Raw genomic sequence first — 12498 nt, 5'->3', positions numbered from 1 at the left:
AGCACGGTGACCTAACACCAGCCCCCCCGCTTCCCCGGCTCGGGGGGCGGCGGCGGCGGCGAAACCCCCCAAGAACCCCCAACCCCCCCCCGGGACCCGCCCCGACATGGCGGCGGCGCCGGGGGGCGGGGCCTCGCCGGGGGGCGGGGCCGCGCTGGAGGAGGAGTGCGAGGTAGTGCGCGTGCGCGTCAAGGTAAGGGGCGGGGCCGCGCGTGGGCGGGGCCGCGGGTGGGCGGGGCCGCTCGTGGGCGTGGTTACGCCCCGGGTGTGGTTGGAGGGGGCGGAGCCAATCAGCTCGTGGGGGCGTCGTCGCCTGCGCGCGTGGCACGGGCGGGAAGTTTTCCCGCCTCTGGCGTCACGTGGGGGCCTAGCGGCCAATCAGCGCGCGGCGTCGCCGCGGGGACGGGGCTGCGCCGCCATGTTGGGTCGCCGTGAGGGGCCGGGGGGCTCCGGGACCCTCCGGGACCCTCCGGGACCCTCCTCCCGCAGAAGAACGAGGGGCAGCAGCCGCCCGAGTTCCGCTCGTTCGCCGTGGACCCGCAGATCACGTCGCTGGATGTGCTGCAGCACATCCTGGCGCGGGCGTTCGACCTGCAGGGGTGAGCGGGGCTCCCCTTGTACCCTTTTTGTAGCTGGGCCCGCCCAGAGCAGCCGGCTGAGCCCCGCTGTGCCCCCTCAGGAAGAAAAGCTTCGTCCTGAGCTTCGCGGCGCACAACGGGCAGGGCCAGGACACCTTCGTGCCGCTGCTCAGCGACGGCGACCTGGCCAACGCCTTCAGCTGCGCCCGGCCCGCGCTGAGGCTGCGCCTGGACGTCAGGAACGGCCCCGAGAGTGAGCGGCGCAGCGGGACAGAGCCGGGACAGCCGGGATAGAGCCGGGACAGCTGGGACAGAGCTGGGACAGAGCTGGGACAGAGCTGGGATAGAGCTGGGACAGAGCTGGGACAGAGCCGGGACAGAGCCGGGACACACCTGGGACAGAGCTGGGACAGAGCTGGGACAGCCGGGACAGAGCTGGGACACACCTGGGATAGAGCTGGGATAGAGCTGGGACAGAGCTGGGATAGAGCTGGGACAGAGCTGGGACAGAGCTGGGACAGAGCCGGGACAGAGCCGGGACAGCTGGGATAGAGCTGGGACAGCTGGGACAGAGCTGGGATAGAGCTGGGACAGAGCTGGGACAGAGCTGGGATAGAGCCGGGACAGCTGGGATAGAGCCGGGATAGAGCTGGGATAGAGCTGGGACAGAGCTGGGACAGCTGGGATAGAGCTGGGATAGAGCTGGGATAGAGCTGGGACAGAGCTGGGACAGCAGGGACAGAGCTGGGACAGAGCTGGGACACACCTGGGACAGAGCTGGGATAGAGCCGGGACAGCAGGGACAGAGCTGGGACAGAGCTGGGACAGCAGGGACAGAGCTGGGACAGAGCTGGGACACACCTGGGACAGAGCTGGGACAGAGCTGGGACAGAGCTGGGACAGAGCTGGGACAGAGCTGGGATAGAGCTGGGACAGAGCTGGGATAGAGCCGGGACAGCAGGGACAGAGCTGGGACAGAGCTGGGACAGCAGGGACAGAGCTGGGACAGCAGGGACAGAGCCGGGACACACCTGGGACAGAGCTGGGACAGAGCTGGGACAGCCGGGACAGAGCTGGGACAGCTGGGATAGAGCTGGGACAGAGCTGGGACAGAGCTGGGACAGAGCTGGGATAGAGCTGGGACAGAGCTGGGATAGAGCCGGGATAGAGCTGGGACAGAGCTGGGACAGAGCCGGGACAGCCGGGATAGAGCCGGGATAGAGCCGGGACAGAGCTGGGACAGCTGGGATAGAGCCGGGATAGAGCCGGGATAGAGCCGGGACAGAGCTGGGATAGAGCTGGGATAGAGCTGGGACAGAGCTGGGACAGAGCCGGGATAGAGCCGGGATAGAGCCGGGACAGAGCTGGGATAGAGCTGGGATAGAGCTGGGACAGAGCTGGGACAGAGCCGGGACAGAGCCGGGACAGAGCCGGGACAGAGCCGGGATAGAGCTGGGATAGAGCTGGGACAGAGCAGGGACAGCCGGGACAGAGCTGGGACAGAGCCGGGACAGAGCTGGGACAGAGCTGGGACAGAGCTGGGACAGCAGGGACAGAGCTGGGACAGAGCTGGGTGGGGGGAGACACACCTGGGACACACCTGGGGGTGCACCTGGGATATACCTGGAGGGGGGAGATACACCTGGGGGAGGGGAGACACTCCTGGGATACACCTGGGATATACCTGGGATACACCTGGGTGGGGGAGAGACACCTGGGACACACCTGGGTGGGGGAGACATACCTGGGTGGGAGGACACACACCTTCAACACACCTGGGTGGGGGGAGACACACCTGGGACACATCTGAGACACCCCCAGACACACCTGAGACACACTTAGGTGGGAGAAATCACCTGGGACACGCCTGTGGTACACCTGGGACAGACCTGGTTGGTGGGGACACACCTGGAATACACCTGAGATACACCTGGGGTAGTCACAGACTTGGCTGGACACACCTGGGCGGGGCAGGACACACCTGGGGACGCACACCTGGAGGCCTGGGCTGGGTGTCAGGAGGTGCTGGCTACCTGGGGGAGCCCGGGGGGCTCAGGTGTGTGAGGCGGGGCTCAGGTGTGCAAGGTGGGGCTTGGGGGGGTCTCAGGTACCTGTGGCTCAGGTGTGCTGTCCCCAGGCCCGCTGCTGGAGGACTGGGACATCATCAGCCCGCGGGAGGTGGCGGCGGCCGAGCCGGTGCCCGAGCGCCGCTCGCTGCTGGCGGCGGCCCTGCCCTTCACCCAGGCGCTGCTGGCACAGGTGAGCGCACCTGGCACAGGTGAGGCACACCTAGCACAGGAGTACACCTGGTGCAGGTGAGGCACACCTAGCACAGGAGGACACCTGGCACAGGAGCACACCTGGCACAGGTGAGGCACACCTAGCACAGGAGTACACCTGGCACAGGTGAGGCACACCTAGCACAGGAGCACACCTGGCACAGGTGAGGCACTCCTGGCACAGGAGCACTCCTGGCACAGGTGAGGCACTCCTGGCACAGGAGCACACCTGGCACAGGTGAGGCACACCTAGCACAGGAGCACACCTGGTGCAGGTGAGGCACTCCTGGCACAGGAGCACACCTGGTGCAGGTGAGGCACACCTAGCACAGGTGAGGCACACCTAGCACAGGAGGACACCTGGCACAGGAGCACACCTGGCGCAGGTGAGGCACTCCTGGTGCAGGTGAGGCACACCTGGCACAGGAGCACACCTGGCGCAGGTGAGGCACACCTAGCACAGGTGAGGCACTCCTGGCACAGGAGCACACCTGGCACAGGTGAGCACTCCTGGCACAGGAGCACACCTGGCACAGGTGAGCACTCCTGGCACAGGAGCACACCTGGCACAGGTGAGGCACACCTAGCACAGGTGAGGCACTCCTGGCGCAGGTGAGGCACTCCTGGCACAGGTGAGGCACTCCTGGCGCAGGTGAGGCACACCTAGCACAGGTGAGGCACTCCTGGCACAGGTGAGGCACACCTGGCACAGGAGTACATCTGGCAGAGGTGAGCACACCTGGCACAGGTGAGGCACTCCTGGCACAGGTGAGGCACTCCTGGCGCAGGTGAGGCACTCCTGGCACAGGTGAGGCACACCTGGTGCAGGTGAGGCACTCCTGGCACAGGTGAGGCACACCTAGCACAGGAGCACACCTGGCACAGGTGAGCACACCTGGCACAGGAGCACACCTGGCACAGGTGAGGCACACCTGGCTCAGGTGAGGCACTGCTGGCACAGGAGCACACCTGGTGCAGGTGAGGCACACCTAGCACAGGTGAGGCACACCTGGCGCAGGTGAGGCATGCCTGGCGCAGGTGAAGCACACCTGGCGCAGGTGAGGCACACCTGGCACAGGAGCACACCTGGCACAGGTGAGGCACTCCTGGCACAGGTGAGGCACTCCTGGCGCAGGTGAGGCACTCCTGGCACAGGTGAGGCACTCCTGGCGCAGGTGAGGCACTCCTGGCACAGGAGCACACCTGGCGCAGGTGAGGCACACCTAGCACAGGAGCACACCTGGCACAGGTGAGCACACCTGGCACAGGAGCACACCTGGCGCAGGTGAGGCACACCTGGCACAGGTGAGGCACTCCTGGCACAGGAGCACTCCTGGCACAGGAGCACACCTGGCACAGGAGCGCACCTGGCACAGGTGAGGCACGCCTGGCACAGGAGCACTCCTGGCACAGGTGAGCACACCTGGCACAGGAGCACACCTGGCACAGGTGAGCACACCTGGCACAGGAGCACACCTGGCACAGGTGAGGCACACCTAGCACAGGTGAGGCACTCCTGGCACAGGAGCACACCTGGCACAGGTGAGGCACTCCTGGCACAGGTGAGGCACACCTAGCATAGGAGCACACCTGGCACAGGTGAGCACACCTGGCACAGGTGAGGCACTCCTGGCACAGGAGCACTCCTGGCACAGGAGCACACCTGGCGCAGGTGAGCACACCTGGCACAGGTGAGGCACTCCTGGCACAGGAGCACACCTGGCGCAGGTGAGCACACCTGGCACAGGTGAGCACACCTGGAGTCCCCACGTTGCTGGGAGCTCCTGCTGCTCTCTCGGGCCTCGCGGTGCCCCCGCGGTGCCCCCGCGGTGCCACCTGTGCCGTTCCCGCAGGTGGGCCGGACGCTGGCGCGGGCGCAGGCGGCCCTGGCGTGGCCCGAGGGGACCCCGGCCACGGCCCCGCCCCCTGCGCCGCCCCCACCCTGCGCCCCCCTGGGCGATGCTGACCTGAGGTCCTACCTGGGCCCAGGTGGGCGCCTGCTGCGGCCCCAGGACCTGCGGCTGCACGTCTTCCACGGCGGCGTCGAGCCCGGCCTGCGCAAGGTGAGGGCCCGGAGACGCACCTGGGGCACACCTGGGGGTGTGGGTAACACCTGGGGCACACCTGGGCATTGGGGGCACACCTGGGGCACAGCTGGGGCACAGCTGGGGGTTGGGGGCACACCTGGGGCACACCTGGGGGTGTGGGTAACACCTGGAGCACAGCTGGGCATTGGGGGCACAGCTGGGGGTTGGGGGCACACCTGGGGGTTGGGGTAACACCTGGGGCACACCTGGGCATTGGGGGCACACCTGGGGGTGTGGGTAACACCTGGGGCACACCTGGGCATTGGGGGCACACCTGGGGCACAGCTGGGGCACACCTGAGGGTTGGGGTAACACCTGGGGCACACCTGGGCATTGGGGGCACACCTGGGGCACAGCTGGGGCACACCTGGGGGTTGGGGTAACACCTGGGGCACACCTGGGCATTGGGGGCACACCTGGGGCACAGCTGGGGCACACCTGGGGGTTGGGGTAACACCTGGGGCACACCTGGGCATTGGGGGCACACCTGGGGCACAGCTGGGGCACACCTGAGGGTTGGGGTAACACCTGGGGCACAGCTGGGGGTTAGGGTAACACCTGGAGCACAGCTGGGGTTTGGGGGCACACCTGGGGCACACCTGGGGGTGTGGGTAACACCTGGGGCACACCTGGGGGTTGGGGGCACACCTGGAGCACAGCTGGGCATTGGGGGCACACCTGGGGCACAGCTGGGGCACACCTGGGGGTTGGGGTAACACCTGGGGCACACCTGGGGGTTGGGGTAACACCTGGAGCACAGCTGGGCATTGGGGGCACACCTGGGGGTTGGGGTAACACCTGGGGCACACCTGGGGGTTGGGGTAACACCTGGAGCACACCTGGGCATTGGGGGCACACCTGGGGGTTGGGGTAACACCTGGGGCACACCTGGGGGTTGGGGGCACACCTGGGGCATGCCTGTGGCACACCTGGGGATTGGGGTTACACCTGGGGCACAGCTTGGGGTTGGGGTCACACCTGGGGCACACCTGGGGCTTACCTGGGGCTTGGGGTCCCACCTGGGGCACACATTAGGGTTGGGGTCACACCTTGGATACATCTGGGGGTTGGGGTCACACCTGGGCATTGGCACACCTGGGGCACACCTGGGGGTGGTTCTGTTCACACCTGGGGCACACCTGGGGGTTGGGGTCACACCTGGGGCACACCTGGGGGTGGTTCTGTTCATACCTGGGGCACACCTGGGGGTGGTTCTGTTCACACCTGGGGCACACCTGGGGTTTGGGGTCACACCTGGGGCACACCTGGGGATGGTTCTGTTCACACCTGGAGCACACCTGGGGGTTGGGTTCACACCTGGGGCACACCTGGGGGTTGGGGTCACACCTGGGGCACACCTGGGGGTGGTTCTGCTCACACCTGGGTTCTTTGAGCCACACTTCGGGGCCTTGGGGGTTCTCTGCTCTCCCCAAGCCTTACCTGGCAGCTGTGATCACACCTGGGGCACACCTGGCGCGTTCTGATCTTACCTGCTGCCGCTTCAGCCTCCCTGGGGGGTTCTCAGATCCGTCCTGAGCAACACCTGGGAGTTCCAGGTGTCCTCACCCCAGTTCCCCTCTAGAGGGGGTTCGGCATTACCTGCTGGACGTGTCCCTGCTCTCACCTGTCAGTGTCACCTGCTGGGCGTGTCCCTGCTCTCACCTGTCAGTGTCACCTGCTGGGCGTGTCCCTGCTCTCACCTGTCAGTGTTACCTGCTGAACGTGTCCCTGCTCTCACCTGTCCCCATTCCCCGTACAGGTGTTCTGGCATTTTCTGTGTAACACATTCCAGCTCTCACCTGTCATTGTCACCTGCTGGACGTGTCCCTGCTCTCACCTGTCAGTGTCACCTGCTGCACGTGTCCCTCATCCCTCACCTGTCCCCATTCCCCACACAGGTGTTCTAGCATTTCCTATGTAACAATTCCTGCTCTCACCTGTCCCCATTCCCCCATACAGGTGTTCTGGCGTTACCTGTGTAACACATTCCTGCTCTCACCTGTCCCCATTCCCCCATACAGGTGTTCTGGCATTTTCTGCTGAACGTGTCCCTCATCCCTCACCTGTCCCCTTTCCCCACTCAGGTGGTCTGGCGTTACCTGTGTACCATGTCCCTGCTCTCACCTGTCCCCATTCCCCATACAGGTGTTCTGGCATTTTCTGTGTAACACATTCCATCTCTCACCTGTCAGTGTCACCTGCTGAACATGTCCCTCATCACTCACCTGTCCCCATTCCCCCATACAGGTGTTCTGGCGTTACCTGTGGAACACATTCCTGTTCTCCCCTGTCAGTGTCACCTGCTGAACGTGTCCCTGCTCTCACCTGTCCCCATTCCCCGCACAGGTGGTCTGGCGTTACCTGCTGAACATGTGCCTCATCCCTCACCTGTCCCCATTGCCCACACAGGTGGTCTGGCGTTACCTGTGTACCATGTCCCTGCTCTCACCTGTCCCCATTCCCCACTCAGGTGGTCTGGCGTTACCTGCTGAACGTGTCCCTCATCCCTCACCTGTCCCCATTGCCCACACAGGTGGTCTGGCGTTACCTGTGTACCATGTCCCTGCTCTCAGCTGTCCCCATTCCCCACTCAGGTGGTCTGGCGTTACCTGTGTACCATGTCCCTGCTCTCACCTGTCCCCATTCCCCGCACAGGTGGTCTGGCGTTACCTGTGTACCATGTCCCTGCTCTCACCTGTCCCCATTCCCCACTCAGGTGGTCTGGCGTTACCTGTGTACCATGTCCCTGCTCTCACCTGTCCCCATTCCCCGCACAGGTGGTCTGGTGTTACCTGTGTAACACATTCCTGCTCTCACCTGTCCCCATCCCCCCATACAGGTGTTCTGGCATTTTCTGCTGAACATGTCCCTCATCCCTCACCTGTCCCCATTCCCCACTCAGGTGGTCTGGCGTTACCTGCTGAACGTGTCCCTGCTCTTACCTGTCCCCATTCTCTCCATACAGGTGTTCTGGTGTTACCTGTGGAACACATTGCTGCTCTCACCTGTCCCCATTCCCCCATACAGGTGTTCTGGCATTTTCTGCTGAATGTGTCCCTCATCCCTCACCTGTCCCCATTCCCCACACAGGTGGTCTGGCGTTACCTGTGTACCATGTCCCTGCTCTCACCTGTCCCCATTCCCCACTCAGGTGGTCTGGCGTTACCTGTGTACTGTGTCCCTGCTCTCACCTGTCCCCATTCCCCACACAGGTGGTCTGGCGTTACCTGTGTACCATGTCCCTGCTCTCACCTGTCCCCTTTCCCCACTCAGGTGGTCTGGCGTTACCTGCTGAATGTGTCCCTGCTCTCACCTGTCCCCATTCCCCACTCAGGTGGTCTGGCGTTACCTGTGTAACACATTCCTGCTCTCACCTGTCCCCATTCCCCACTCAGGTGGTCTGGCGTTACCTGCTGAATGTGTCCCTGCTCTCACCTGTCCCCTTTCCCCACTCAGGTGGTCTGGCATTACCTGTGTACCATGTCCCTGCTCTCACCTGTCCCCATTCCCCACACAGGTGTTCTGGCGTTACTTGTGTAACACATTCCTGCTCTCACCTGTCCCCATTCCCCACTCAGGTGGTCTGGCGTTACCTGTGTACTGTGTCCCTGCTCTCACCTGTCCCCATTCCCCACACAGGTGGTCTGGCGTTACCTGTGTACCATGTCCCTGCTCTCACCTGTCCCCATTCCCCACTCAGGTGGTCTGGTGTTACCTGTGTAACACATTCCTGCTCTCACCTGTCCCCATTCCCCACACAGGTGGTCTGGCGTTACCTGCTGAACGTGTTCCCCGCCGGCCTGTCGGGCCAGGAGCGCCTGTCCCACCTGCGCCTCAAGGCGGCCGAGTACTCGTCCCTGAAGGCGGCGCTGGCGGCGCGCGCGGCGCCGGCCGAGCTGGCGCAGGTGGCAGCGGCGGTGCGCAAGGACGTGGTGCGCACGGACCGCGCCCACCCCTACTTCGGCGGCCCCGAGGAGGGCCACCCTCACCTGGCGGCCCTGCAGGCGCTGCTCACCACCTTCGCGCTGGGCCACCCGCGCCTCTCCTACTGCCAGGGCATGTCGGACGTGGCGGCGCCGCTGCTGGCCGTGCTGGACGACGAGGCGCAGGCCTTCGTGTGCTTCTGCTCGCTGATGCGCCGCCTGGCGCCGCGCTTCCGGCCCGGCGGCCGCGGGCTGGCGCGGGCCTTCGCCCACCTGCGGCGGCTGCTGCGGCGCGCCGACCCGCCCTTCTGGGCCTTCCTGGCGGCGCGCGGCGCGCACGACCTGCTCTTCTGCTACCGCTGGCTGCTGCTGGAGCTGAAGCGCGAGTTCGCCTTCGACGACGCCCTCAAGGTGCTGGAGATCACCTGGAGCTCGCTGCCCCCCGCGCCGCCCCCGCCCCCCGAGGGGGTCCCGCTGCTCGGAGCGCCCCTGGGAGCCCGCGGGGCCGGCCGGGCGCTGCGGGAGCGCCGGGGGCTGCGCCCGCGGCCGCCCCGCAGGAGGAGGAGGAGGAGGAGCGTGGAGGAGGAGGAACGTGCCGGAGGGCTCGCGGAGGGTTCCGGTGGTGGCTTTGGGGGTCTCAAGGGTTCCAGCGATGGTCCTGAGGGTCCCAAGAGCTCCGGAGATGTCCCCAACAGTCACAAAATCTCCAGCGAGCTCTTTGAGAGCCCCAAGAGCTTCAGCGATGTTCTGGAAGGTTCCGAGGGCAGCCAGGAGGATCCCAAGAGCTCCAGTGATGTCCCCAACCGTCTCGGGGACAGCCAAAAAGGGCCCAAGATCTTTAAGAACGTTCAGGAAGGTCTTGAGAGCTCCAGCGATGTCCCCAAAGGTCACAAGAGCTCCAGGAAGGTCCAGGGGAGATCCCCCAGGGATGCTGGAGGAGCCCCCGAGGGCTCCAAGGACTCGGAGCCAGGTGGCCCCAGGAAGGTGGAGGAAGGCACCGACGCCCTGGAGATCGACCAGAGACCCCACAGCCTCTGCTGGGGGGCTGGAGAAGACCCCAGAGAAGGACAGGATGACCGCAGAGAGGGACATGATCCAGGAGAAGGACGAGGTGGCCCCAAAGAGGGACCGGACGACCCGAGAGAAGAACCGGCTGACCCTGGGATGAATCGTGGTGACCCCAGAGAGGGTGACGATGATCTCGGAGAAGGACACAACATTGGAGAAGGCCACAACAGCCCCAAGGATGTCCGCCATGACCCCAGGGATGGACACCGTGGCTTCAGGGATGGCCGTGGTGACCCCAAGGAAGGATGCGATGACCCCAGACGTGGCCGTGACGACCTCAAGGACGACCACCGTGACCTCAAACCCAACCACGACGACCCCGAGGAAGGACGTGACGACACCAAGCACGGCCACGATGACCTCGAGGACGACCACCGTGCCACCGACAACCCAAAAAGCCCCGAAGACCCTTGGGGCGGCCGTTGGGCTTGGGAAGAACCTTCCTCCTCCTCGTCCTCGTCCTCGTCGTGCTCCTCGGGCTCGTCCTCCTCGGACGAGGAGGTGACGGTGGAGGACGACGGCGCGCCGCTGCCACCGCCAGAAGAGCTGGGCCAGGGGAACCCCTTCCTGCTCTTCGTGTGCCTGGCCATGCTGCTGGAGCAGCGCGAGGCCGTCATGGCGCGCGCCGGCGACTACAACGAGGTGGCCATGCACTTCGACCGCCTGGTGCGCCGCCACCACCTGCCGCGCGTCCTGCGCCGCGCCAAGGCGCTCTTCGCCAGGTACCTGGAGGGCTGGGGGGCCACCGCGCCGGGGGGACCCCAGACGGGACCTCCTTCGGGGCAGGGCGTGCCCTCGGGAGCCCCGACGGGGTAGGGGGCGCGGGTGGGAGAGAGGGTGGGAACGTGGAGGCCACCGTAGGGAGGTCTGTAGGACAAGGTGGTGGCCCCGTAGAACATCTCAGAGTGGTCCTGAGGGGCCCCAAAGTCACTGGAGGTCTGTAGGACAAGGTGGTGACCCTGTAGAATATCTCAGAGTGGTTCTTAGGGTCCCCAGAGTCACTGGAGGTCTGTAGGACAAGGTGGTGACCCTGTAGAATATCTCAGAGTGGTTCTTAGGGTCCCCAGAGTCACTGGAGGTCTGTAGGACAAGGTGGTGACCCTGTAGAACATCTCCAGGAGGTGCTGAGGTCATCGTGAGAGGCTCCAAAGTCACTGGAGGTCTGTAGGACAAGGTGGTGACCTCGTAGAACATCTCCAGGAGGTTCTGAGGGTCCCCAGAGTCACTGGAGGTCCGTGGGACAAGGTGGTGACCCCATAGAACATCTCAGAGCGGTTCTTAGGGTCCCCAGAGTCACGGGAGGTCTGTAGGACAAGGTGGTTACCCCATAGAACATCTCCAGGAGGTTCTGAGGGGCCCCAAAGTCACTGGAGGTCTGTAGGACAAGGTGGTGACCCCATAGAACATCCCAGAGTGGTTCTGAGGTCATCATGAGGGGGCCCAAAGTCACGGGAGGTCTGTAGGACAAGGTGGTGACCCCATAGAACATCTCCAGGAGGTCCTGAGGGGCCCCAAAGTCACTGGAGGTCCGTGGGACAAGGTGATGACCCCATAGAACATCTCCAGGAGGTGCTGAGGTCACCTTGGGGACTCTGGTCACTGTCAGGGTCTGTAGGACACTGTGGGGACACCACAGACCCCACATGGGGACAGGTTGGCCCTTTTGGGGACCCCAAGGCCACCATGGGGTCTCCAAGGCCACCCTGGGGTCCCCAGGGACCCCCCAGAGCTCCCCATGACCCCCCCATGGCAGCAGAGACCCCTCCCAGTATGAACCAGTATGAACCAGTACAGCCCAGTGCCTCCCTGCTGGGTTCTGCACCGCCGTGGGACATCCCAATAAGAACCAGTAAGAACCAGTATGAACCAGTGCAACATCCCGGCTGGGAGCTCCTCCATCTGCATTGCCTTGGGCCGGACCAGTATGGACCAGTATGGACCAGTATGGAGCAGGAAGGGGCTGGGAGCCCAACTGGGAGCCCCACGTGCATCACCTTGTGCCAGACCAGTATGGACCAGTACAGACCAGTATGGACCAGTGCCTTGCCACGGCCTTCAGCCATCCCAGCACGCACCAGTATGGACCAGTATGGACCAGTATGGACCAGTCCGGCAGCCAAACTGGGAGCTCTTCACCGGCGTGGCCTTGTGTCCTCCCAGTATGGACCAGTATGGACCAGTACAAACCAGTCCAGATCTCCTCCTGCCTTGCGTGCTCCCAGTACAGACCAGTATGGACCGGTAGGGTGCCCCCACCGCTGTGTTGATGCCCGTAGGCCTTCTCCCAGTATGGACCAGTACAAACCAGTTCCTGCCTCCCACCCTGGGTGCCTTCTCCCCTCCCCCCCTTATTTATTGCCCCTCCCCCTCCAGCCGGGGGGGTCCCAGAGGTGCCGGAACCACCAATAAACGATGCCTGTTACTGGTGTGGCTCCCAGTATGGACTGGGAGGGACTGGGAGGGGGTTTGGGGCTCCCAGTACGAACTGGGAGGGACTGGGATCTCCCAGTATGGACTGGGAGGGACTGGGAGGGGGTTTGGGGTTCCCAGTATGGACTGGGAG

General features: G+C 64.5%; 1 protein-coding gene across 1 annotated transcript; it reads left to right on the top strand.

Moving 5' to 3' along the window:
- Positions 1 to 106: 106 nt before the first annotated feature.
- On the top strand, positions 107 to 12357 carry TBC1D25 (TBC1 domain family member 25). Its single transcript, XM_077789663.1, has 6 exons — positions 107 to 193; positions 490 to 599; positions 680 to 831; positions 2716 to 2837; positions 4711 to 4920; positions 8706 to 12357. The coding sequence occupies exons 1-6, from the start codon at positions 107 to 109 to the stop codon at positions 10749 to 10751; spliced, it is 2727 nt and encodes a 908-aa protein (XP_077645789.1). The 3' UTR covers positions 10752 to 12357.
- Positions 12358 to 12498: the final 141 nt, after the last annotated feature.

This window comes from Lonchura striata, chromosome 36 (assembly GCF_046129695.1).
Source record: "Lonchura striata isolate bLonStr1 chromosome 36, bLonStr1.mat, whole genome shotgun sequence".
Classification (NCBI taxonomy): domain Eukaryota; kingdom Metazoa; phylum Chordata; class Aves; order Passeriformes; family Estrildidae; genus Lonchura; species Lonchura striata.
The sequence above is the reverse complement of the archived record's forward strand: the minus strand, read 5'-3'. Positions and strand labels throughout refer to the sequence as shown.

Coding starts and splice junctions, on each gene's coding strand:
- TBC1D25 (XM_077789663.1), top strand. CDS start 107: ATGGCGGCGGCGCCGGGGGGCGGGGCCTCGCCGGGGGGCGGGGCCGCG. Junction 832..2,715: donor CGTCAGGAACGGCCCCGAGA/GTGAGCGGCGCA, acceptor TGCTGTCCCCAG/GCCCGCTGCTGGAGGACTGG. Junction 4,921..8,705: donor TCGAGCCCGGCCTGCGCAAG/GTGAGGGCCCGG, acceptor TTCCCCACACAG/GTGGTCTGGCGTTACCTGCT.